This window comes from Crocuta crocuta, unplaced genomic scaffold (assembly GCF_008692635.1).
Source record: "Crocuta crocuta isolate KB4526 unplaced genomic scaffold, BGI_CrCroc_1.0 scaffold17, whole genome shotgun sequence".
In the NCBI taxonomy this organism is placed as follows: domain Eukaryota; kingdom Metazoa; phylum Chordata; class Mammalia; order Carnivora; family Hyaenidae; genus Crocuta; species Crocuta crocuta.
The window spans coordinates 7,471,754-7,498,845 of NW_027532041.1; the positions used below are offsets into that span (position 1 = coordinate 7,471,754).

General features: G+C 36.4%; 1 protein-coding gene across 3 annotated transcripts in view; it reads right to left on the minus strand.

Annotated features, from left to right (window-relative positions):
• Positions 1 to 27,092, minus strand: part of CERKL (CERK like autophagy regulator) — a 108,504-nt gene that overhangs the window by 43,274 nt on the left and 38,138 nt on the right. For all 3 annotated transcript variants that reach the window (XM_077776381.1, XM_077776380.1, XM_077776379.1), the window contains exon 2: positions 21,229 to 21,471. In XM_077776381.1, coding sequence (XP_077632507.1) covers positions 21,229 to 21,471 — 243 coding nt within the window. The remainder of the gene's footprint in view (positions 1 to 21,228; positions 21,472 to 27,092) is intronic.

Consider the following 27,092-nt stretch of genomic DNA (forward strand, 5'->3'; position numbering starts at 1 on the left):
TTACTCCGAAAACTGATAGTTAATAATAACTAATTATGCATTTATCCTATTTATCCTGCCTCTTTAGCAAGTACTATATTTATGAGTAACCAAACAGTACCAGTAGAAGAAACAACATACCTTTTTATAAAAGAATAAGACTCATTTAGAAAGAATGACTAAACATAAAAATTTTCATGATCAACCTTTATTTAAACCATTAGTTCAGGCACAGATAATAAGTGATTAAACTATTAAGTAAAATATTTATTGAGAACTAAATATTCTCCCTGGCCCATGAGTATTACCCAACAATTATCTACAGGTTTCAAATAGTAATGTTATAATGGAGAGCTCAAGCCATCATCCCTTTGATTCAGGGAACAATCTTAGCCTTGGGGAAATCTATCTTATCCACATTCATCATGAGATAGTGAGACACTGCATATCACCTGAGATAATGAAACATGAAGTACCCAGTACCACTCATGAAGTATTCTTGTCCAATATAAACCTAATTAAGCCTTCATATTAGAAATAAAATTTATAAGAAAAAGAAAAGAAGAACATGTTAAATGACACTATCAAGAAGCAATCAGTGGTACAACAGTACTGCTCAAAGGGTGGTCTTCAGAATGACAACCCAGCATCACCCAGTTGTTCAGTAGACAACCCCACACCAGACTCACGGAACCAGAATTTCTGAAAGTGGGAACCAGCAATCCATATTACTGTAGGAAATCTACAGGACAACCTAAATATACCTACAGGGCAACCTCATCTCTTCCATAAATCAATGTCAGAATTTTAAAAAATGAGGAGGGGAATGTTTTTGTATCGTAGTTTAAATATACAGTGAAACCTTGGTTTTCAATCATAATTCGTTCTAGAAACATGCTTGTAATCCAAAACACTTGTATATCAAAGTGATTTCCAGAACCATTGGCTCAGTTGTGATCCTGTAACACTCAGTGTCACATACTACTCATATTGCAAGACATTGCTCATTTATCAGGTTAAAATTTATCAGAAATGTTAGCCCATCTTGCAGAATACTTGCAGAACAAGTTACTCACAATCCAAGGTTTTATTGTATCTAATTTGATGAATGATCCTTGATTAAACACTAGGTAGTAGAAAACAGCTAAAAAAGACATTTTAGAAAATGTGGAGAAAATTTCAGTATGGACCAGGTATTCAATAATAATAAGCAACTATTGTTCATTCATTTGGTAGGATAATGATATTTGGTTATTTGTAAAATCTTTTTTTTCTTCCTAGAGATGCATACTAAAGTACTTCTGGGAGAAATTTCATGTTGTATATAGTTTAAAACACACTGACAGAATAATCTAAGTGATGGCACTGTAGATGCCCATACCCATTTTTTTTTACATGTTCTATATTATTTGACATTTTTGCTAATAGGATTAAAAAATCTTGTTGTCATCATTGACTTTTTTGCTCTTAATATCCCCCATACCTACAAAGTCAATAAATCCAGACAGCTCTAACTGCAAAAACAAATCCAAAGTCTAGTCAATCACTTCCTACTGCCTCTCTTGCTCCTGCTCTGATTTAAGTCACTACCTTTGCCTGGATTATACCAATTTCCACTTAACTGCTCTCCTGCCTCAATCCTTTTCCCCACTCAGAGTCTGCTCTCCACTTAGTAGCCAGAATATTCACTCTCAAAGTTCTAACAAAGTTCTATCACTCCTTTGCTTACAACTCCCAAATGGCCCCCATTTTTCTCAACAAAAGTAAAAAACCATACAAAGGTTGCAAGACCCTTCGTGCTCTACCCCCAAACATGTCTGTGACCTCATTTCCCACACTTAACTCCCTCTGTACATGGCTTTCTTGCTCAACCTTCTGTATGTATTGTTCCCTCTGCTTGGACCATTTTTCCCCTCAGACATCCACATGGCTCCCTTTCCCATTACTTGCAGCCATCTTCCAAAACTAGATGTAGCATTATCTGGTTTAGAAAGGCAGCCTCAATGGTCTTCTCTGGGCTTGGACTCAGGGTGCCGTTCTATCAGGGCACTTGTGCTTCATCATCTCACAAAGAAAGGAAAATGCAAAGACATAGCTGGCCAAAATAATGGCACCAGTGAGTAATGATGAAGCCAAGACAAACAGTGCCAAATGATTTAGTAAAACTCTTCCATAAAAGTAACTATATCAATAATAAAAGCATTTGAAGACTTTGAAAACTATGTTAGTAAGGTATGAAAGAGGAAAATGTTTTAAGAATTTAATTTATTGAAAATAAATAAAAAGGAGACCATTTAATTTTTTTCATGAGAACATAGACATGTACATTCTAGTCCTCTTGAAACAATAAACATTTCTATGTAATACAGAAGTGCTGTACACTATAAACACGTAAAATCACTAGCTTCAAAGAACCCTGAAAAACATTTTAAGAATGAAACACAAATCATCAGGCAGTTACTACCTTGCTCTGCCTCATTCAATTATGACAAATTGTTTAACATGAAAGCAATAGTGAGCCACTTAAATCTCCTGAACTCCCTGAAAAAAAAATCTCAAAGCAGTAATAATTTTTTCATAATTTCACAATAGAATAAGCGTCCTCCAAATAGATAACACAAGGTTAAAATACAGGTAGAAGTCAGCAGTAATACGTGACTGACTCAGTTCTTAGTCCTCTTGGAACTTCTCAATTCATACTCTAGAGCATAGACCTTTTTAGCACGCCAGTTTGCACTGAGCCAGCAATGTAAAACAGAATGGCCAACTGTTCCTCTGTTAGTAACAAATGTGCTAATATGTACTAGTTTAAACTTGATCTATCAGTGAGTCAATGAACCATGAAGGGTGGGGGTTAATCAGGGTGTTCTCCAAACAAAGGCTCATGAGAGCAGCAGGGACGCCACTCCCAGACTCACATCTGTGCTGTTTTGAGTGCAGCTTGATGGAAATGGCATGGTGTTCATCAAAGTTAAGAGCCCAGAACCTTGTTATAGTATTGGGTATACTCACAACCATTTTATACAAAAAAGCAACCAAACTGTTGCATAAATAAAACCCAAATGCAGGAAATAAAGACCTCAATTAACCATGATTCTCAGGAGCTATTAATATTAAACTATGCCCACTTAATATGTAACAATGATGGTAAAAGCCTTTCACACACAAGATATGACAACTTCCTGGCAGAACTCAGAATTAGAGATATTTTATATTGGGAGATTTATATTAAAATGCATCAGTTTCACTTCCTTATCAACAAAAGTTCATTGATGCCCATGTTTACACATGGCAGATGAACATATCCTCAATGCTACAGTCTACTTAAACAAACCCAGTAACTTAAAATTCACACGCAGCCTGCCAAGGTGAACATTCTATTTCTAACAACTGAAACAAGCTTAACAGCAGTTAGTAGAAAGAATCACCTACTGACGGAAATAGTCACCTCAATACTTCAGTATTTTAATAATGAAGTATAGTCAAGAGTATAGCTAGAGCAAGAGTGAACTGAAAAGAGAGCAAAGAAAGAGGGAAAGAAATTTCAATTATATCATCCATTTATTTTTTTTAATGTTTTATTTATTTCTAGGAGGGAGAGAGAGAGAGAGAGAGAGAGAGAGAGAGAGACAGTGTGAGCAGGGGAGGGTCAGAGAGAGAGGGAGTCACAGACTCTGAAACAGGCTCCAGGCTCTGAGCTGGCAGTCAGCACAGAGCCCAACGCGGGGCTCGAACCCACGAACCGCAAGATCATGACCTAAGCGAAAGTCGGACGCTTAACCGACTAAACTACTCAGGCGCCCCCCATTTATTTTTTACCAGAATTAGTTCCTGATAAAATGAATTATTATTCATTTTGGAAGATGCTATAGGGTAGACATATTCACAACATCACTTTTCCCAATTAATGCTCAGAGGTCCATTCCAAGATGGAGGTGTAAGAACACCCTAACTCACTGCCTCCATAGACATACCAAATCTATACCTATTTATTGACCAATTCCTTCTCTGAAGAACTAATAAGGGCCACCTGAACAGCTTCTGCACAGTAAGAGAACAGCAAGAGAGATGATGACACAGTAACGAAGAGAACTCCCACCCTAGACACAGTGTGAAGGGATAGTACTGAGACCGAGAGCAGATTCCTCTGCCCTGGGACACAGGGCAAAAAAAGCCACGGCTTTAAAGGGCAACTAGTATATAAAAGATGCAGCCCTAGAACCCAGCCAAATGGCAAGAGAGCTGCAGGCACTGCTCTGGGCTGGAGGAGATTGTTAGCACCACGGTTTACACTCCTCCTCCACCGTGATAGTACAGCCAGGAGCAGGGCTCTGACCACCACAGCCTCAGCCAGCACCGGGCCCCTAGCCCACACCAGCCACAGATGCCCTGGGGCACAGACAAGAAAACCACTGTTTAAAAGAACTAGCCACAGAATCCGGCCAAATGGTGGGGAAGCTGCTAGAATTTTCTGGCCAGAGGAACAGGTTAGCACCATGGTTTATGTTTCCCCCTTGACCTTGCTAGTGTGGATGGGAACAGGGTCTGAGCACTCCTACCCGGTCTGCCACCTCCGTGAGCCCTGGGCCCCAAGTCCATGCCAGCCCCAGCCATCCCACTACAGTGACACAGGTGCAAAGCACCCAGAACACTCGAGGCCCACGCCGCTTTGGCTTCAGACAGCTAGCTAGGGCACCCTGGCATTGAGTGACTCCTGGCTCCTCGCTGACACCTGCTTCAACACTAGCTAAGCAGCCAGGCTGCCCCCTGCACAGAACACACTGCGAACCTCCAGCCTGTACCCACCTCAATTCTACCTGCCCTGCTAGGGCACGCCCTGTGCAGAGCACCCCAAGTTACCCGGGTTTGCACCCCCTTCAGCTTCAGCTGTCTTACCAGGGTACCCTCACTGTAGAGAGCCCTGGGACCACCCCAGTCCACATTTGCTTTAGCTACCACCGTCCTGCCAGGGTGATCCCTGAGCAGAGGGCCTGGGACCCCCGATCCCATGCCTCACACCTTGGCTCCAGCCACCGTACCAGGATACCCTCTGCATAGAGACTCCCAGAACACCCCGGCTTACACCCACTTCAGCTTTAGCGATCTGGGCAAAGTGCCTTCTGCACAGAGAACTCTGGGAGTCCGGCTTGCACCTCTTCCACGTCAGCTGTCCTTGCAGGGCACTGTGTGGAGAGCCCAGGGGCCGCATCGGCCCGTGGCCGCTTCAGCGTCAGCTGTCCTGCTGGGGTGCCCTCTGTGAGAGCCCCAGAATCCTCCCCCACAGCGTGCATGCACTTCAGCTTCAGGGGTCCTGGGACAGCCCCCCTGCCCATCCAGTTGGTAATCAAAAACTACCAACAAACCAAAGTCCAGGACCACATAGATCCACAGATGAATTCTACCAGTTACTATTTACCTATTTTCAAGCTAGTCCAAAAATTAAAAAAAAAAAAAAAAAAGAAGAAGAAGAAGGAAGGAAAGCTTCCAAATACTTTCTATGAGGTCAGCATTACCTTGATACCAAAACAAGACAAAGACATCACAAAAGAAGGAAAACTACAGGCCAATATCCCTGATGAACATAGATGCAAAAATCCTCAACAAAGTATTAGAAAGTTACATTTAATAATACATTAGAAAGATCATTCACCATGAGCAAGTTAGATTTGTTCCAGGGATGCAAAGATAGTTTAATATTTATCAATCAACATGATACACCACATTAAAAAAATAAAGGATAAAAATCATATGCTTATTTCAATAGATGCAGAAAAACCACTTGATGAAATTCAACATAATAAAAACATAATAATTATTATATAATAATAAAATTATTATTACATAATAAAAAGCTGTCAATACAGTGGGTTTATAGAAAACACACATCAACAGAATAAAGGCCATGCATTTAAAAACCCACAGCCGATATCATACCCAGGGGTGAAAAACAGAGTTTTCCTCTTAGATCAGGAACAAGACAAGAACATCCACTCCTGCCACTTATCAACACAGTACTCAAAGTTCTAGCCCCATCAATTAGACAAGAAATAAAAGCCATCCATGCCAATAAGAAGTTAAATTGTCACTATTTTTAGATGACAGGATACTATACATAGAAAACCCTAAAGACTTAAAAAAATACAATTAGAAGTAGTAAATAAAGTTGCAAGACACGAAATTAACAATCAGCAATCAACTGCACTTCTAAACACTAATAACAAAGTAGAAAGAGAAATTAAGAAAACAATTCCATTTATAATTGTACCAAAAAGAATAAGATACCTATAAATAAACTTAATCAAGGAGGTAAAAGATCTATATTCTTTTGGAAAGCGATAGAACAATGATGAAACAAACTGAAGGCAACATAAACAAATGGAACAATATTAATGATCATAAATTTGAAGAATATTGCTAAAATGCCCATCCTACCACAAACCATCTACAGATTCAATGTGATCCCTATCAAAATACCAACAGCGTTTTTCACAGAACTAAAATACTAAAATTTATATAGAACCACAATAGACCTAAAATAGCCAAAGCAATCGCAAGAAAGAACAAAGCTGGCTATCACAACTCCAGAGTTCAAGATATGCTACAAAACTCCAGTAATCAAAACAATATGGTACTGGCACAAAATTGACACAGATCCATAGAACAAAGTTTTCTTGTCTTTTTTTCCTGCTGTGCTTAGAAGTCAACCACAAAATTAGTTAAAATAAATAGCATTTAGATATGATCAATTATTCCGATTATGTACATTCTTCATAAGCTATTAAATTATGAAAATGTTAGAGAATAATTTCATGACCATTTTTTAATTCATTGATTTTATCAGTTAGAAAGCCTTTTCAACATATCATCTCTGGATTATATAGAAGTACTTAGATGTGCCTTTTGAGAAAGTTTTTAGGTATCTGCAAGGCTTCAAAATAATCAGTTTTTACGATTCCAAGAACATATGTTTCACTGTAAAAAGATTCTTGAAGAAGTTTATGTACTGAAGTATATGCTGTCAAAGAAAAACCTGAGCTGAACAGTAAAGTGGTAAAAATAGATTTTATTCAGAACTGTTGCAACTGATGGAGAGACACCTCCATATATACAGCACCAGGAACTGGAATTTATAGCCAAGGAGCAGGATGGGGTTAGTGGATGGAAAATTACTAAGTGGAAACATCTGAGGTAAAAGGGATTCTTCCTGAAGACAGGCCAGGTGATCAGATATCATAGAATGGGGGGTGGAGGACAAGGAACCTGATCAGACATTTAGGGTGATTAGATATGGGGGGAGGGGACTCCAGTTAAAGTGACTTAGCAGGGCTCTTGCTAAAAACATATTTTGCAAAGAAGTGTACAGATGTACCTAGGGGAAATTTCAGAAGCCTGGTACTTCTATAAAATTAGCCCTGTATTATGCATGATAGTAACAGATGTTCCAAAAGCCTAACAATTGAGTATAAGAAAATAGAGAAAAAAAATCTGAGGGATACCCTCCATCAAAATGAAACTGATTTAGGATTTTCATTTATGGGAGATTATGGCAGCTGCCTGAACCAAATTTTGCCATGCAAGCTCTTGTCCGAGACGTCAGTTCTTCCTAAGTTTACTTATATATGGAATGTGCTCTCAATACAAATACCAAGCTGTATTTTCCAGATCTAGACAGGCTGACACTAAAGTATTTATCTAAAAATTAACCTGTAAAAATAGGTAGAAACACTGGGGGTGGGTGGGAGGTCTATGAGAAGAACTTGTCCAATGTGAATACCAAATGTTCAAACATACTGCAAAGTCTCTTTTTAAAAAAAAGCACTGGTGGGGAGCCTGGGTGGCTCAGTCAGTTGAGCATCCATCTTTGGCTCAGATCATGATCTCATGGTTTGGGAGTTCGAGCCCCGCGTCAGGCTCTGTGCTGACAGCTCAGAACCTGGATCTTGCTTTGGATGTTGTGTCTCCTCTCTGTCTTCCCCTCTCCCGCTCACTATCTTTTATGTGTGCACTCACTCTCTCTCTCTCAAAAAAAAAAAAAAAAAAAAAAAGAATAAACATTATATAATAAAAGCAGGACCTCAAAACTCTGGGACAAAGATAGACATTTTAGTAAATGGTGTTAGGACAACTGGATAATTATGTGGCAGAAAAAACTAAGGTTCATACCTTACACCACATACAAAGTAAACCCCAATAAATTAGAGATGTAAAATTAAACTTTCCAAGTACTAGAAGAAAACGTGCATGATTTTCTCCATTACCTGGTATAAGGAAAGTCTTCATGCTAGGACTTAAATATTCGATGCAATAAAGAAAAATGGTGAAACATTGGTCAACGTAAAAATTTTTTAAACACAAACTTTGAATTGGGGCACCTGGGTGGCTCAGTCAGTTAAGTGTCTGACTTCAGCTCAGGTCACGATCTTGCAGTTCCTGAGTTTGAGTCCCACATCATGCTCGGTACTTACAGCTTAGAACGTGGAGCCTGCTTTGGATTCTGTGTCTCCCTCCCTCTCTCTCTCTCAAAAATAAATAAACATTAAGAATATTTTTTAAAAACTTTGAATCAAAAATCACTATGTCAAGAAAAAATATATATAGGGAGAAAAATATTTACAATATACATCACAGAAAAGGCATAATATAAAGAACTTTGAAAAATTGAGGGTCAAAAAGACCACAAGTATTATAGAACAATGGGTAAATGATATGAAAACAAGTCCCAAGATATTTAAAATGGCCCTGAGACACATGGAAAGATGCCCAACTTTATTTCTAATATTTAAAAATGCAAATTCAAACAATAATAACACACCATTTCGCACCTATAACATTGGAAAATTTCTAAAGCATGAAAGCACAGTCTGTTGGTGACAAAAGTCACTTTCATACACTGCTGGTAAACATGAAAAATGGCACCAATTTTATAGTAGGGAACTTGCCAATATCCAATAAAACCACATACGCATTTACCTTTTAACCTGGAAGTCTACTTCTATAAAGTTACCCTCAAGATATAATATGTACAAAATTATTTCTTGCAGAATTTGTGACTAGAGATACTAGAAACAATCAAAATGCTCAAACATGAGAAAGTAATGAATAAAATACGGTACAAACCACACAATGGAGTTTTATACAGCTGTAAAACAAAACCAAATAAACAAAAAATAAAACTCACCACCAACAACCAAAAAAACCAATTCACTTGCTATTAAATGATTTTCAATATATATAGTTAGGTTTAAAAAAGCAAAGCACAGAAGACTTTACATTGTTATGTTACATTTTGTATAAGAAAGAAATTTTAAAAATTCCTATTTCTGGTAATTTTGCCAAAAGAAATGTAAGATAAGCCAGAAACTAGTGAAGTTTGTACATATTGGTACCTTAAGAGAGATGGGGTAAAGAGGATATTAAAAAGGATTATTTTTTTCTTTTGGAAACATGTTTATGCTCTACACATTCAAAAAATATAGTTAAATCGGTGAAGACAGGGGGCAGGATTCTAAAACAGAATACAGAGTCAAATGAATAACATGACTAACAGAAAGGGAAAATAGCTAATCCACACAACTTTTGAGCACAGTACCTGCATTGTATTTTAAGCTGAAATTGAAAGTGTATTAAATTTGAAAATGTCTTGTATACAAAAAGTAACAAAACATAAAGTTTCTGCACATTGCTTTTTTCACCTAACTACATATACTGAAAATCACTCCATATTACTTCATGGAGAGGTCATTTCATGGCTCTTAGGCCAAAAACAACAAAACAACAAAAACACAAGAAACAAAAAAGCCAAAAAAAGAAACCTGCCAACAAATCTTGAACTCATTTAAAAAAATTTTTTTTTAGTATTTATTTATTTTTGAGACAGAGAGAGACAGAGCATGAGAGGGGAAGGGACAGAGAGAGAGAGAGAGACACTGAATCTGAAGCAGGCTCCAGGCTCTGAGCTGTCAACACAAAGCCCAACATGGGGCTCAAACACATGGACAATGAGATCATGACCTGAGCTGATAATAATAATAGTATCTGTCTCATTGTAGAAACTAATATCAATTGGTATGTGGGAAACAGTACACTCCTTGGTGCACTAAGAAATCATGATGATGATGACAATAATAATAAATTCTATTAGTATATATTCTATATGGAATTGACAGTCCCACCCTTCCCCCTGAAAAGATGACGCTTAAACTTAGTTTTGAAGAGCTAAAGGGTTTTAGAATATAAATTCTAAAGAAGTTCAACAAACATTTGGAGAGCTTTGTGATAAGAACAGTTATCCTTTGTTGAGTGTCCGATGTTTGACACACGTGATATATTTAAGTATCACAATAACCTAACTAGGTTGGCATTGTCAACTTTGTTTTACAGACAGGAAGCCAAGGCTCAGAGAAGTTATGGGGGTAAGATACCAGCTAAGTAAGTGGCAAAGCTAACATAGATGATCCAAATAAAAATCTTTTCATCATAATGGCTCACTCATAAACGCAGTAATGATAGACTTTTCATTCATTTAAGTAAAAGGTAGACAGGGGCAGCTGGGTGGCTTTGTAGGTTAAGTGTCAGACTTCAGCTCAGGTCATGATCTCAACACTCATGGGTTCATGCCCCACGTCGGGTTCTGTACTGACAGCTCAGAGCCTGGAGCCTGTATCAGATTCTGTGTCTCCCTTGCTCTCTGCCTCTCCCCTGCTTGCACTGTGTGTCTCAAAAATAATAAACATTAAAAATTTTGACTGAAAGGAGGACAAAAAGAGCCAGCCATGCTCTCACCTTGGAGTGATCATGTTTTCCACTCATCTGTTCTGTCAGAACTAAGTCACCTTATTTCTGACAGATTTATTAGTATCTATGGTAAGCGGTTAAAGTTTCAAAACAACTTGTGGAGTTTGAACTTGACGTCTTTATTAACTGAAAAATGGAGATTTTTTTTTTTTTTTAATAGGATAGCTCCTTCTGAATGAAGAGTAATGCTTTCAGGGAGAAAATCACTAGTGAAAGTCGGGCACATATCTCATCAGACCATTTTCAACCTTCTAGTCTTGTGGCTCCAATTTCGGGAAATAGGAAACCCTACTTAGACTTTATAGGGGCCCCTTATTTGCTAATATCAAAGTTTCAGTATTATCTGTCTTTCCCGGCTGACCAATTTCATCAGATTCTCTTCCAGAAATTCTTCAGCCCATGTGGCCCATGGATGTCATCCCTTCCAATACTGTCACAGACTTTTAAAATATATATACTTAATACTACATTTAGTTCCAGATACAAGGCAGGAGGTCTGTTATATTTTGCCTTTTAATAAACCAGTACAACTATTTCAAAATATATATATCAAGGTTTTAAATCTTTCTGTTGGTAGGCAGTATAGTGAAAGCTGGGTGGATTTCCGAGTTAGAAAAGCCTGGGTTTGAATCTTATACTACCAGTTTTTAACTGTGTGACCCAGGACAAGTCCATTAATCTCTCAGAGTTGTTTCCTCAGCTATCTGTGGGGATTTTTAAAAGTTCTGACCATGATCAAAGTGTTGTAATAAAGATTCAGTGAGTTGGCTTATGTTAAAAGCAGCCAAAAGTATGCCTAACATACATCAGACAAGTAATATATTGGGGCTCCTGGTGGCTCAGTTGGTTAAGTGTCTGACCTTGGCTCAGGTCATGATCTCATGGTTCATAAGTTTGAGCCTGGTGTCAGGCTCTGTCTGACAGTTCAGAGCCTAGACCTGCTTTGGATTCTGTCTCCCTCTTTCTCTGCCTTCTGCCATTCATGTGTGTGCGCTCTCTCTCAAAAGTAAACATTAAAAAAAAAAAAAGTAAACATTAAAAAGTTTTTTAAAAAAGACAAGTAATATATTCAGTTCCCTTCCCCAATATGTACTGAGTTAGGCAAACATTTGTAACATAGCAAACATTTATGGAGTACTTCCAATTATGTGAAACCCACTTCCACATGCTTAAAAAAAGCTGTGCTCAAAAGAGCCTACAGTCTAATAAGGTATCAGCTACATAAGCCAACAATTAGAATACAAGCGATCACTTGTTCTCAGAGCTATGAGAAGTGCTAGCAAATCTGAAAGAGAAGTGCCTGATTTGGCTGTATGGTTTAGCTTTGCAAAGGATTTGCTGGTTACACCACTTGAACTGCAAACTGGATTTCACTGGGCAAACAGGAGATGATAGAAACAGAGGCAAGTTTCTACCTTTGCCACTTAATGAGTGGGAAGGCACTGAGGTACAAGAGAACATGGTCTGGCCTTAGAGGCTACAGAGAGCCCAGGAACCCAGCCATACAAGTGGCTTCACTTGTGCCCATCTCTTCTTTTTGGAAAAATAACTCAAATGTGTAACACAAACAGAAGATGCACACAAAGTACACAAGTTTCCATTTAAGGTAATTTTTCAAAGAATGAAATAATAGGTGTTTTCTCTTTAATGATAAGGACCAAAAAAAAGATTGATTTAAAAATCCTGTCACCATGTTTTAGTATCTAGCCATCACAAATATCCACCTACCTGCCTCAGAGAGCAACAAATATATTCATACAAGATTATAATGTCTAGAGTTGCACATAATATCTATATAAACAACACACAATTCCATTAGCATTAATGGTAGTCTAATGAGTGCCAGGGGGCTTAATAATAATTTGTCACTTAACATGAAATATTATGTGTTTCCTACTTATGCATACTGTGAAGATGCTGCTTTATTACTTTTTTACTTCATTTCTTTCCAGCGAAAAAGTTGTTAAATGACAATCCATTATACTCTCATCTAAGGATTGATCCAACTTTCAATCTCTCTTGTAGGCTTACAGAATTTGTGACTTGCTTAGGAAACTCTGCTAAATAATAAGCCTGGAAATCAGTTACAAACCAGTATGTTTATGTGTGCTTAATTCCTTTAGGCTACTAAAAAAACGAATGGCTATATTTTTCATAAGTGCTTGCCAAATTCATTTCAAGGTATTTGAGTAATCTCAATAATGATGATAGTCATGATGAGGATTTTTTTTAAAGATTAAGAAATCCATTACAATGTTAACTGTTCACCCTAAATGTTGGGAGGAAGTTTTAGAACTCCAAGAATCTAGAGTTCTGAATCATAATGTTGGTGAAAAAGAAAAGAATAATAGAAAGTGATAATCTTCAAACAAGATGATATAGTTCTCTCCTTATAAGAAAACGGTTTGAAGTCTTTCTCTCTTTTTTTTTTTTTTTCAGGACAGAGTCCAAGTACAGTAATACAATACACTGACCCAATAGGTAATAGCCCATCAGCTAAGGGTTCATGCTACAGATTCAGACAAATTTGGATTTGCTCCCAGCTCCTTTATCACATATTAGCTGTTTAACCCGAGATTAGTAAAAATTGAATCTATTGTAAGCCTTAGTTTTATCCTGTATAAACTAAGAGATAATGAGTATAATAATAAAAATAATTTAGTTAATTATGCTATTTGCTGTCATGCATTATTTTAGTTCCTCAAACTTCAAAACAAAACTTCTAATAGTCCCCTTTTTACATGAACACATTTATAGTTCTTGATACTATGAGGGTTTAATGAGATAATTAATAAAAATTACTTACAAAAGTAGCACATAGTAAATGCTTAACAAATGTCAGCTATTATCATTAAGATTTAAAATTTTAAAATAATGACTTCTCTATATAATCTACTAAAGAAAGAAATGTTAACTAATTTATTTAATAGCATGAAAACTTAATGCAACATATTACTGGAAACTTTTGAAGAAATCCTTATTTAGCCTTTCGAATATAATCACATAGTAAAATGTGACAAAGCATACTTAAATGTTTTTTCCAGAGAAGAAATTTAGTTACACAAAAGGCTTAGCCAAGAGGACTTTTATCTGGCACAAGAAGTTGAAATATATCAGAAATAGCTTGAGAATGTACCTCTTAACTCCTAGTCTCAAGATATTATCAATGACTGAAAGCAGGAAGATAATTTTCTTCTATAAGATACTAATTAATTGTTTTTAATTACAATTATAGTCAATTACATTCAAAAATGTATCCCTCCCTTAGGATGAAAATGTTGCAGAGGCCAAAGAACAGCTCTTGGGAAGATGGTCTTGTGTCTCTCATCCCAAGTACAAACAACATTAAGAGTTTTTCTAGAACTAATTTGAACTTGCCTTCAGCTGAAGGAGCAATGGCTATGAATTAGAGCTCATCCTAGTAAGAAAGAAACTCCAAGGGGTCAGAGAAACCCTTGGCACGCCTCTGTCAGTCTTTACCGGGCTCTCCTGGTGAAGGTAATTACCAAAAGGTAATACTTTTGGAAAATAAGTGATAACCTTATGTGACCCAGGAATTGGCTAACCTTTAAGAATATGTAACACAGCAAGAATATGTTTATAATTAGTCCCTGCCAAGACACCTTTAAGTGTGGGGTACAGAGATTTACATATATTCATTAAACCAAACTTGTATTGGTCAAGTCTTTGGCATCTGTGGGCTTTGGTCCTGACAACATATTAGAACCTCACCTCAAGGAAAATGACATCTGATTCCTTGAGATTGGTTTAATCAGAACCTCTGGATTCTCAGAATCAGGAACAGCTAAGTCCTAAGTAAATGTTTTAAATGACATTCACACATACATGCCCTAGCATAAATGATACCCTTTTCAGTTGTACCCTATTTTCTATGTTTTCAATTTTTAAATCATTTTTAATATACTTATTTCATATTCTCTGCTTGCTCTGGCATGTGAAATTCTTGGGGGGGAGTCTACCGCTCAAGTTTTTGTTATGCCTGGGAACTCTTACTCACAGTGATTTTTCACACTGCTAATGCAATGGCACAAAATGTCAAACTGGTTTGAGACAAATAGTATTTGTTCTTATGCATTATTAAGCAAATTTTGCATGAGCACACTGTTTCCTTATTTTCAGTTACAAATTTGATGAAATTGAAGGTTTGGTTGAAAAAGATTTTCTTTTTAATATGTTCATATCCTTTGAAGAGCTAAGCAGTACTACTCATCATCAAGAATTTAATAGAAACTAGGTTAATGTCACTGTTTTTCTCTGAAGATCCAGCTAGAAAGCAATAAAAAGTTCAAGAAGGAGAAAACAAAAATCCAAAAACTTTGAAGTCAACTTTTTAAACTCAGTTTGAGTCTCTGATATGATAAAATGTTCTCCTTATCTGCCAATTGATTTGTAAGCAATATTATATAAAGTTACAGAAAATGAAAATAAAGTATATGTTTAACAAATAACCTTTATCGAAAAGAATAAAATTATGTGGACAGTCTCTGATAGTTCAAAATCTAGAGTGTATGGGTGGCTAAAAGACATCATGAGGTCTTTGTGCGTCCAGCAATCAGCATAAAAGTTACACGTGACAGGTAAAAAATGCTGCAGGGTTACCATCCCTAGGGATGCCTGAATCTGAGATTTTTAAATGACTTAGTTTTGGCAGCTCTCTTCAAACAACAGCCTACTCGTTCCTACAAAATATAAAACATACAAATTAGGAGCTACACTTGCTCAAGGGTGAGTGACTGGTGCAGATGAAGTCCCATAGAGACGGCAGGTGCTGGGGAATGGGGTGGTGACACTCCAGAACTCAGTCTAAAATCACTACAGGAAGCAGACATCACATGACCTTCGTTGGACAGAGTACTTCTAGGGGGATTGGACTTTGATATTTACATGTAAATAAGCTGATACATATTAAATCAGTATCTGCATAATTTTAATATACATTGATAGTAAAAACATTCAAAAGTGACATGCATAATTCTGATATTCAACTCAACTGGCTGTAAAACAGTCTTAAATTACTTTGAAAAGTATTTGAAAAGAGAAACCACCCATATTTCAGACACAAGGTCTTTGCAGAAAATAACTTGTCCCTAAGGAGACAAGTATCGCCAATTCAAACACAATGAAATGTCTGAAACTATCACACATCTGACGTATAACAACAGCTTATTTTTAAATAATCATTATAATGTAGATTTTTGGTTTTTCTTAATAAGTACATCATCTGGCAGCATAACCAAGGAAAACTTCCTATCATTCTCTTCTCTCATTAAGAAAAATTCTGCCTGATTCACAATATAAATGATATAGCTTGGATTAAAATAAGAACCAAAACACATTTCACCATGATTTTCTTACACAAGACAACATATATATTAAACAAAATCAACATCTTAAGAAGCTCTGGCTTTTGCTATCAAAGAAAGCATGCTTGGGGGCGCCTAGGTGGCTCAGTTGGTTAAAACACCTAACTTTTGGTTCTGGCTCAGGTCATGATCTTGCATTTTGTGAGTTTGAGCCCCTGACAATGCAGAGCCTGCTAGGAATTCTCTCCCTCTCTCTTTTTCTCTCTCTCTCTCTCCCTCCCTCTCTCTCACTCACTCAAAACAAATAAACTTTAAAAAAAGCATCCTATGAAGACCAATATTATTATCCCATGGGAAACAGATTTGACATTCAGGAGAAACTAGAAAAAATTACTCTTCTTAGGAATAAAAAAACAAGTATTTAAGTAATTTAAGTATTTTTTCATTTTTTCTATTTTTCATAACTGAAAACTGAGTGAGGCTGTTAAAATAGAGAGCAGGCTACAAGGGCAAAATATATTCAATAAATATGGATTATTTATATTTGCCTACTTCATGAAATTAGCATTTAGAAATGAAACAGAAAAATATCAGAAGTAACTCAACCAAATAGGTGTTAAAAATGCCTCTGTTAATTGTCTCTGGATAAGTATTAAACATTCAAATAAATTAGCAAAATCTAAATATAATAACAAAATTCAATGGTCCTATTTTAGAACAGGTTTGTTTCTATTTTTGTTTTTTTAGACCATGCCTTCCTTTTTTTTTTTTTTTATGGTTATTGTTTTGGCTTTTGTCTTCTCTGCCTGTTTTAATATAGGAATATCCCCCAGGATTATGTATGTAGCCCTCTGTTTTTTGTTTTTTTTTTAATAACTCCATACTACTTCCTTACAAACTTTCATCTTGCCCATTGCATCAACTCTTATGCACGTTCTCATGTATTCCTCTCAAAAGGCCAGCCTGCTCAACATCTCCAACAGGATATTATAATAAACCCCATAAGTGTCTAGAATAGAACGCCTTTCCTCCAAATCAACTAGTGTTCTGATTTCATTGTGTCTGTTTATGACATTACCACCCTCCAAGTTACTTGGGCATGAGGCTTTAGAATTTTTTGGTTGTTTTGGTTATGGTTTCTAAAGAAAAGGTTGGCTCAAGGTCCAGAGAAGCTTGCAATTCACCATTTCCGGGAAACCCGAATATGTGGAGATTGGGTCACACCCTAAAAATTAATATATCTAGTGTACACACACACTGTATTTAAAGGTTGCATGTGTTTATCTTTGTATCACAGGTATAAAAAGCAGAAAATACTGTATTAAATTACTTTCACCACAGTAACTATATGTTAGGCTTATTAATGGCTATATACCAGCCTTAATCAATTGCATTTTTAAAGGTTTTAATTTCTGAATCCGTGATCACTGGTTATGCTCCGTATTAGTCTCTTATGTGAACCCTTAACATATTTATAATACAGATTTTCTTGTCTCCCAGAGCAAGAGTGTTCTATATAGGCTTACATCTCATTCATTTTTATATTCCCAGCAATTAACACAGTGCCTGACACAAAATGTGTGTTGGATGAGTTAACCTACTATTGCTTATTAGCCAGTAAAGTTAAGGTGACTTTTCTATTAATAAGAATAAAGAAAAAAGATACTGTGCACAACTGTGTTTAAAATACAAAATGTAAAAGGACTTATTTTCAAATAAAAATGGAAACAATACTAAGACTCCCTTTTTACAAATAAAAGTATAAATGTAAATATAAATATAACCTTCATTCGGGTCATTTAGTTTCTATGTCTTAAAACTTCAAGGATTTGAGAGTTGCTTCTTCCTCCTTCTAGTGCTACCAATTTGTTCTTTCCTCAAAAATTCCTCACATCTTATTCATTGCTCTATTTCAAAATATAAGTATGCATATTTGAAAACACATCTTCATATCTAAATATATTATAATTATAATTGTTAAACTAATTAGACCAAAGGACAAACTGAGGACTTTAGTGTCTTCTTCATATTTATCTTAATAGAAAAAAAAGAGAGTGGGGGAAGATGTGAAAGACTGGCAGGAAAAAAATTCCACTTGCTGATTAAAGCCATCATTCAAAATAAATCCATACAAAAATGTATTTTTTAAATCTGATTTTGCCACAGAACCAGTTAAAAGCAGGATTTGGGGACTTAAAATAGTGATGTCCAATATTCAAATATATTTATATTCATATTTTTGTGATGTAAATTTCTATGTATTGCCCTCTCCCTGCCCCCCTTCCCGAACTTAAGTCTGGTGCAAACACAAATTCCTTGGGTAGGGACTTAAAAGAAATTGGAAATCAGCAATTATCATCTGCCAGACCTGATGCAGTGTAGCATGGAATAGAGACAGCGAATGTGAGGTAGGAAGACGATCCACAAATAGACCCAACTCTGTGCAAATCAAAGCCAGAGAGGACCACAAAGGACCACCCTCATCCAATTCAGAGGAAAGACACAGGCCCCCCTCTGTTTAGGGAATGAGACCCAAGCCAACTGTGTTTGTCTCTCAGGTGATAGACACTTTACTGAACACGTGGATTGGCAAGTAAAAATTAAAAAAATCAAGGAAAACATTCTAAAACTATAAACTTCAAAAGGAAATGTTAGTATAACATAAAGTTTGGTAGAGAGATTTGGAGCTATAACCATGTCTTTCTGTACGATGAAACAGACCCCAGATTGCCTCTGTGGGGCATGGGGCTGAGGAGGAATTGGCTTCTCCTCCAGGACCTGCTAAGTCCACTTGGGGGCAAAGATCCAACAGTCATTCATTCAGAACATCTTGTTTAGGTTCCTTCATTTTATTAGAGGATTTCAACCCTTTTTTGTTTGTTTGCATTGGTTGGTTTCAAATGTCAATCTATTTGCTTTAATCAGCAAAATCACTGTCCCGCAGGAAACTTCCCAGAGGACATGACCTCATATTTTATTATCTCCAACTCTTGTCAAAATCAAAATTACAAAAAGCAACATTCCCTGAGGATTATATTCTAAAAGATATGTAAATTTATTCATTTCTGTAATTTTCCTAAATTTTAATCCTAGACCAAACCAAAACATCATTTATTAAGCTGAAAACATATTTGGACAGTGTTTTGTGTTTTGAGTGTGTTTGCTCCTTGTGTATGTGTGGTTTTGTGCTTCGTTTACACAAGTCCCTCTACTCCTATAAAATTGCTTTAAGTAAATTGAGCTTTGTTGTGATGTTTTCTGCTTACTTATTATTGGTTTTATGGGTGAGATACATTGAGCAAGTTGCCTCTTAGGTCACTTAGCCAGTCCTTCATAAGCCCCATGGGAGAAAATTTCCTCAGACCTTCAGTGAAAGGAAGAATTTGCCACTCCTAATCAAATGGCACATTCTTATTTTATAGAACATGAAAGTCTCCTGAGTACCTGCCCATGCAAAAAAAATTTTAATTCAATTGACTTAACTAAGTTTTTTAAACTTTCTAAAATCTCTTCTCACATGTATTTAAAATAAGAACAGTGTAAAAGGTCTACTGTTACAGTAGACTGCTCTTCATTAAACGTATATATTCACTAGGTTTCCAGAGACATGAATTATACTATGGTCTCTGTAGTTTCCTGCCTTCTTGAAAGTATCCACTCTCCTTGAAGGTCCCAAAGGAGCCAATAAGGAAGCACAAGTCCACTTGGTAACAGGGTCTCCTAGTTTTAATATGTCACTTCAGCTCATTGTCTACAGGCATGACCTTCTCAGTTGGCTGCCCTTGGCCAACTTGGGTCCTCGGTCTTCTTGATCAGTAATGCCTGGCCTGCAAATCTCTAACCTCACCATGTGCCTGCTCTTTGTCTGGCACCCCTCTCTGCCGTGTGTCATCTTACACCAAATTGCACCATCAACTACACCAGCTGCCTCTACCCTGATCCATCTGGCAAACAGAATGAAATGGGCACAAAAGGAAGCAAGATTTACAAATCTCTGAGAAAAAAGAAATCAATCCTGAAACTCGGTTTGATTATGTTTTAACTAGATATGTTCTAGAGATCCAAACTGCATATTTGTATTCATGCATTTGATTTAGCACATAAAATATAAATGCCATTTAAAAATTCCAGATACATTGAATCCATTATGAGATAATATTTTAGTATATATATGCTCTGTCCTCTGGATATTAACCTTTAGATAAACCAAGCCTTAAATAGACAAACTGTTACCCTCAAACCAATCAGTATATATATGCACTTGCCATCAGTATGTATGTGGAAGAAAAATAGATTCTAATAAAAGTACAAAAGACAGGAATAGAAAAATAAATATGCTTTCAAAAACAACTTAAGTGAACTAAATTACTTAAGAACTGTGTTATTTCAGATTATCAAAGCTTTTTCATGGGAGTGATCATTCAAAAGAGTTACTGTCCAACTCATTCTACGATGTCAGCATTACCCTGATACCAAAAGCCAGATAAAAGATACAAGGAAAAAAAAAAAAAAAAACCAGAAACAAAACTACACACCAATATCTCTTACAAATATTGACATAAAAGCCCTCAACAAACCTGGGGTGCCTGGATGGCTCAGTCAGTTAAGCATCCGACTCTGGTTTTTGGCTCAGCTCATGATCTCATTGTTTGTGAGATCGAGACCCACAATGAGCTCCATGCTGACAGCATGGAGCCTGCTTCAGATTCTCTCTCTCATTCTCTCTTTGCCCCTCTCCCACTTGTTCATTCATTCATTCTCTCTCTCTCTCTCTCTCTCTCAAAATAAATAAACTTAAAAAATACCAGCAAACCAAATTCAGTAACATATTAAAAGGATTATATACCATAATCAAGTGGGATTTTTGGAATGCAAGGATGGCTCAACATACAAAAATCAATATAATAAACCACCACGTCAACAGAACGAAGGAAAGAAACATGATTATCTCAACTGATGTAGAGAAAGCATGTAATAAAATTCAATACTTTTCATGAAAAACACACTCAGCAAACTAATAAAAGCAAACTATCTTAAGATAATCAAGGATCACTGTACTCAAAGTACATCATGTTGAGATTAATAACCTACAACAGGAAACTCATTAAAATTTCCCACCAGGAGTACATACCTGCCAAAATTTTCTTGAATTGTTTAAACCACACATCACAGTGGTCTTCACTTAAATTAATAAGATCAAGCGTAGAATCTTTTAATTTATTTTGTTCCTTTTTCAAACATATGAAGAGTGTGATACCTAATAAAGTACCACTTCCCTGCTGTTTAGCAGAATAACGCCGTTTCAGTTTGACAGAGAATATGTCCTTGAGTTCGATAAATTCTTCTTTACATAGAACATCATACTTGGAGTCACCTGAAAAAAATTAAATTTTCCAATCAAACCAGTGTCCATATTTTATATGTATGAATAAAAAGTGAAAGTCCATAAAACCTTATGTTTAATTTTACAATTATGCTTTATATCAGTTCTTCTGTGAGTTGGAGAGGGAAGAAAGGAAAAATTGGGTCTACTTTCCCAAGAATGAAAACAAAGAGAAAAATGGCATCAAGTCCCTAAAGACATTCAAAAACTGAAAATATTCAATAGAAGAATTTCAAGAATATAAACAAAGCAACATTTCCAATAACAGAAAATTCGCGTAATGCACCTGAATCTTACCACAGTCAGATTTGATTTTATAGTGGCATGAAATTTTACTGGCTATGTTTAACCTCAGATCAGAAAATGTGTGTTGTGGTAAAGGACCATTTCAACAGACTCTCAAAGTAGGAACGTTTTATACTTATAAAAAGTACTTCTAAAATTTCCACCCTGGCCAAAATGGAATCATAGGGACTGGTTTACCTTCTGCCTGAAATAACTAAAAGGGTGTGCAAGGTACATGAAACCTCAGTGTTCAGACAGCTGCCATCAGGTAGCCCAAAACAGAGGGGAAACAAAGGAACCATGGAATTGCTCCAGGCTACTGTCTAGGGAGGGTTTCCAGGCCACAGTGCAAGTCGGGAGCCCTGGTGGAGCCTGGTTTTCTTACTGGGTGAAGCAGGAAGAGTCCCGGAAAGTCACAATGACTAAGTTCATTAGGCAAATTACTGTAGAGGAGGAAGCTGCAGAGGAGTGGGAATTCTGCAAATCTGCAGAGGGCCCCCTTGAAAGGCATACATGCAAGGCCAGGGAGAGAGAATGACCTGAAGGGAGAGCGAGAATAATGCCCAGAGATTGCACAGACATGCCCACCAGCCAGAGTGGAGAAATACTGAAATTCGTGAGACACTGGGGAAAGTATTTAGAAAAGTATGATCTCCTTAGTGAGCTAACTAAAGGTCACGCTGATTCCACCTAACAAAGCTTAAAAGCAAGCCTCAAAAGGATTAAACGGTCTCCTAGTAATTCAACTACATCCTAGAATAAAGTTCAAGAATATTTATAGGGACACAAAAATATTTACCAACTTTACATGGCAAAATTCACAGTAACTCTCATTCAACCAAAAATCACAATGCATGTAAAAAAAACAAAATAACCATGACCCATGATAAGAGAAAAAAAAAAAAAGCCAATAGAAACAGATGCAGAACTAATACCACTGTAAAATAGCTCCACGAAGCAGAGCCCCCCTCCCACCCCCTCGGCTTCCTTAGCCCTTTAGCAGACACAATAAATTGGAGCAAGGATTTCCAGGTATGTTAAGAAGTTGCTTCTCAGCTTTCTCAGTGACTGTGTGGGCGTCTCCCAACCACACTGCAAACTATAATGTTGTTCATAAAGCACACATACCATGGACAAAGCAACAAATAAGCTCTTTTCTCAGTGTTTATGGTGGTAGGATAGGGCAAACCCAAAGTCAGTTTTGGGGGCCTGTCATTTCCTCAGAAAGCTCAGGCTTCAAGTACAGTGTACTTCTATTGTCACCCAGGGACACATGGCCAGGGACTCTAGAACACTTCAAGAACACTTCATACCTTCAAGGATGAGAGAAAGCAGGCTTGTTAAAGGAGTTTCATCCAGGCTAATCTTATGATACTGATTATGCCCTGGTCTCACACAAATTTACTTTTTTATGTAGTATAGCACCCAAAAGCTCCAGAGAAGGATGAAAGTAAACAAAAAACCATTGAGAGAAAGAAAAAAAGTGGAAAGGATGAAATAAACTCCCCCTTTCACAGAAGGACCTGTATTATTACCGGAACTCTTTACTATGTGTGCTTTACTTTGCCAGTAAACAATTCAATGGCTAGTCTAATTTAAAACCTCTTGTAAATTGAAAATGTAAAGATCCCACACCAACATCCAAGATCAAACTTAGTAGGAAGAGCCAGAAGAATTTCTGGAAATGGTACAAGAATACCTATTGCTACTTTTACTATTTCCAATTATCCTGGACATTCTAGCCAATACTATAGGAAGAAAAATGAAATAAAAGGCAGTTAGTGGCAGAAGGGGCAGGAGGAGGGCTAAAATCATGACTATCGATAGATAATATCACAGTATGTTTATAAAAGCCAAAAGAATCTACTCAAATTCACTAGAACTAATAAGACTACCCAGTTAGGAAACAGGTTACAAATGTATCAATACCCAGGAAGAAGACATGATGGGCATAAAGATATTCCATGCCAATTAGCATATTATACCTAGGAATAAATTTAGCAAAAGGATCCTAGACTTGTATGGGGGGGGAAATGCTAAAGAAATGGAAAACATATTACGTTTCAAGATTACGTTCTTTCCATGGCTCATTATTAAATAACTACTGATAATGCTATTCCAATCAAAATCTCAATGGGATTTTCTTTGATGTAAGGGGGCAAGGAACCTAATCAAATGACTTGCAAATTTTCTTGGAATAAATGTATTACATCAAGGAAGAAAATGTTTTAGAAGTACAGGAATGGGGGAGAGTATATGCTTGACTGTATATTAATATTTTGTAAAGCCATAATAATTAAAACAATATAGGAATAGATAAAAGAATGGTTCCAAGAGACTTGTATGTACTTAAAAGTCACTAACATGATAATAGTGGCATCTAAGCTCAGGGAGAAATATTCAGTAAAAGGTGATTTAGAACAGGTAAATCTTTTGAAAAAGGAAAAACTAAATAGAGCCTATTTCATATACCAGTATTTCTAGAGTAGAAAGAACTTTATATAATCATCAACTAATAAAGCCTTAAGAGTGACAGTAAAGGCAGACATACAGAGACTGAAATACTTAACATAAAAATTATTCAATGCACACCTGAAACTAATACAATATTACGTTAATTCTACTTCAATTAAGAAAGAAAGGAAATCATTCAATTGCTTATAAAGGCCTGAAGAACCATAAATAGATGTCACAAGCAAAAGCCAACCAGGCAGAAATATCTGCAACACAGGACAATTAAATGATCTATTTAATCAAGAAACGAAACACTTTAGTGGCAAAGTACATAAAAGACTCAAGCAGGCATCTCACAAAAGAAGAAATGCAAATTGACCAATAGACATATGAGAAAGTTCAACCTAATTAGTAATCAAAGAAATGCAAATTAAAACAACAAGATACCAGTTTTTTGCCTTTTGGATTGGCACAAGATCAAAAATAATGCTCAATGATGGTGTGGGTAAAGGGAATCAATCCCAGTGCTGGTGGGAATGCAAAAATGGTAACTGCTGGAGTACAAATTGGGAATATGTATCAAAAGATTTCAAAATATTAACTGCAGCAGTATGTAGAAAAGCAGAAATATTTAAAGCGCTGTCCATGTTCTTCAATAGGAAAATGGTTTAATCATAGTTTTCTGCAGCTCATAAATGAGCAAGTTAAAACTCGAGGACATTCACGTTGAGAGGTACGAATAAGAATAAAAGCAAGTCACAAAGTAACCTGGGGGATTTAATCCCAATTTCATTAAAAAGAAAAAAAGAAGCTCAAGTAGAAAACACACAACAGATTTAATACTGGTCACCTGTTAAAGAGAAATAGGAGGGAATAGGAGATTAATTTTTTCCCATAAACCTCCGTAATTCCCCTCTCTGTGATCAGCATTACATTTATAATTTTTAAAAGTGTAGAAAAGGAAAAAATGCTTTAAAGTATGCATATGTTTGATCCAGCAATTTACTTCCAGGAATTTACCCTAAGGGAATAGATGATATGCACAATTAGCTAGAAGAATGCTTACCCAAGCATTATTTGAGTGAAACTTAGAAATCATCTAAATAAGAGTATTGGTTCTATAAAACAGTGTATTTCATAGAAAATGCTATTCAGCCATTAAAACATAGAAATCCGACTAGGAAAATGTCTAAAATAGCACAGCACATTCTATTACTGTTTTGTATATATGTATTGAATACATTGTGTATGTTTAATATATTTTCATATGCACATTTATATGAAAATGCATATGAAAACTTGGAAGGGTAGTCAGATTGTGATTTAGTTTGCATGTATGAATTTCTAATTTTTCTACATTGAGACTATTTCATAATCAGTTGAAAAAGATGGTTTCCTTTGCTCATCCTAAAACAGTTCCTGATATTACTTGTTTAATTTTTAAAATTCCATTACCCAAAAATAGTAGCTAATATTTAATGAGCATGAGCTATATGCCAGACATTGCTCTAAACACTTTAACATGTATTATTATCTCATTTAATCCTCACAGCAACCCTAGAAGGTAGGTGCTGTTTCCTAAAGGAGAAGACATTCAGGACAGTGTGCATAATTTGTCCATGGTCATACATCTGGTAGGGACAGACCCAAGATTTTAATCCAAGTCCTTTAGCTGGTCTTTACAACTTTGTAACAATGTTGGGCTGACTTAAAATACTTCAGGTAAACACACTCTCATCTAACTTTCTGGATCTGTTTTTATTTTTGTAATTTTTTAAATGTTTATTTTTGAGAGAGAGACAGAGAAAGAGAGAGAGAGAGCACGCGCACATGATCACAAGCGAGGAAGGGACAGAGAGAGAGAGGGAAACACAGAATCTACAGCAGGTTCCGGGTTCCGAGCCCGATGTGGGGCTCGAACTCACAAACTGTGAGATCGTGACCTGAGCCGAAGACAAGACACTTAACTGACTTAAGTGACACTTAACTGAGCCACCCAGGAGGCACCTTAAACAGGTTTTTAAATCTAGTCAAACTTAAAACACTAAGTGAATGATCATGGTGTCTAACAGCAGGACAACAAATGCGTCCCTTAACAGAGTAGTACTACATCAGAGACGGAGGTGACCGTCAGGGAAATGTGACGTTAGATAACAGCAACAAGGAGCTCACAGAATGAACATTCTGAGAATCCCTGTAACTCCTTTTTTTTTTTTTTTTTTTTTAATTTAAATTTTAGTTAGCTAACATACAGTGCAGTATTGGTTTCTGGAGCAGAATTTAGTGATTCATCTTTTACATACAACATCAAATCCCTGTAATTCTGAGCTGTCCTTCCTGCTCTCTTTGCTCAGGCTTGCAGGCCCTTTTCCTACATATGCCCACAGATTTAAATTTGGGGTTTTTATGCGAATGGTTGCTTTGCTGAAATGACAAGAAGAGACTAAGAGGAAGACCTAACAGTTTAGAACAAACATTGTCCTTTTATTTGAAAGGAAAATAAGGATCATTGATCTGCGAATAAAACATTTAACAAATTTTTCATGATAGATGGCTGTTCTTCACCATTGTTTTTCCCAGCAGTTACCTCCATCTCTCAGGTACCAATTCCCTACATGGAATTCCTGATCTATTATTTATTTCTGCAATGGTAATCATTTACACAAGTCAATCCGCCTAGTTTTCTAATCACAGAGTTCAGTTACTGTTGGATAGAACGGTTTCCTAACATTTGAAGATGTGTATAGCGTCCCTGGTTTTACAGGAAACTGTTCTGTCATCCTGAGTATTGTCTTCAGGAATAAAACTTGTTAGAATTCTGTGAACTTGAATTAAAAAGGTTTTTATTTACAGGCTTGGAACTGTTTATTGTT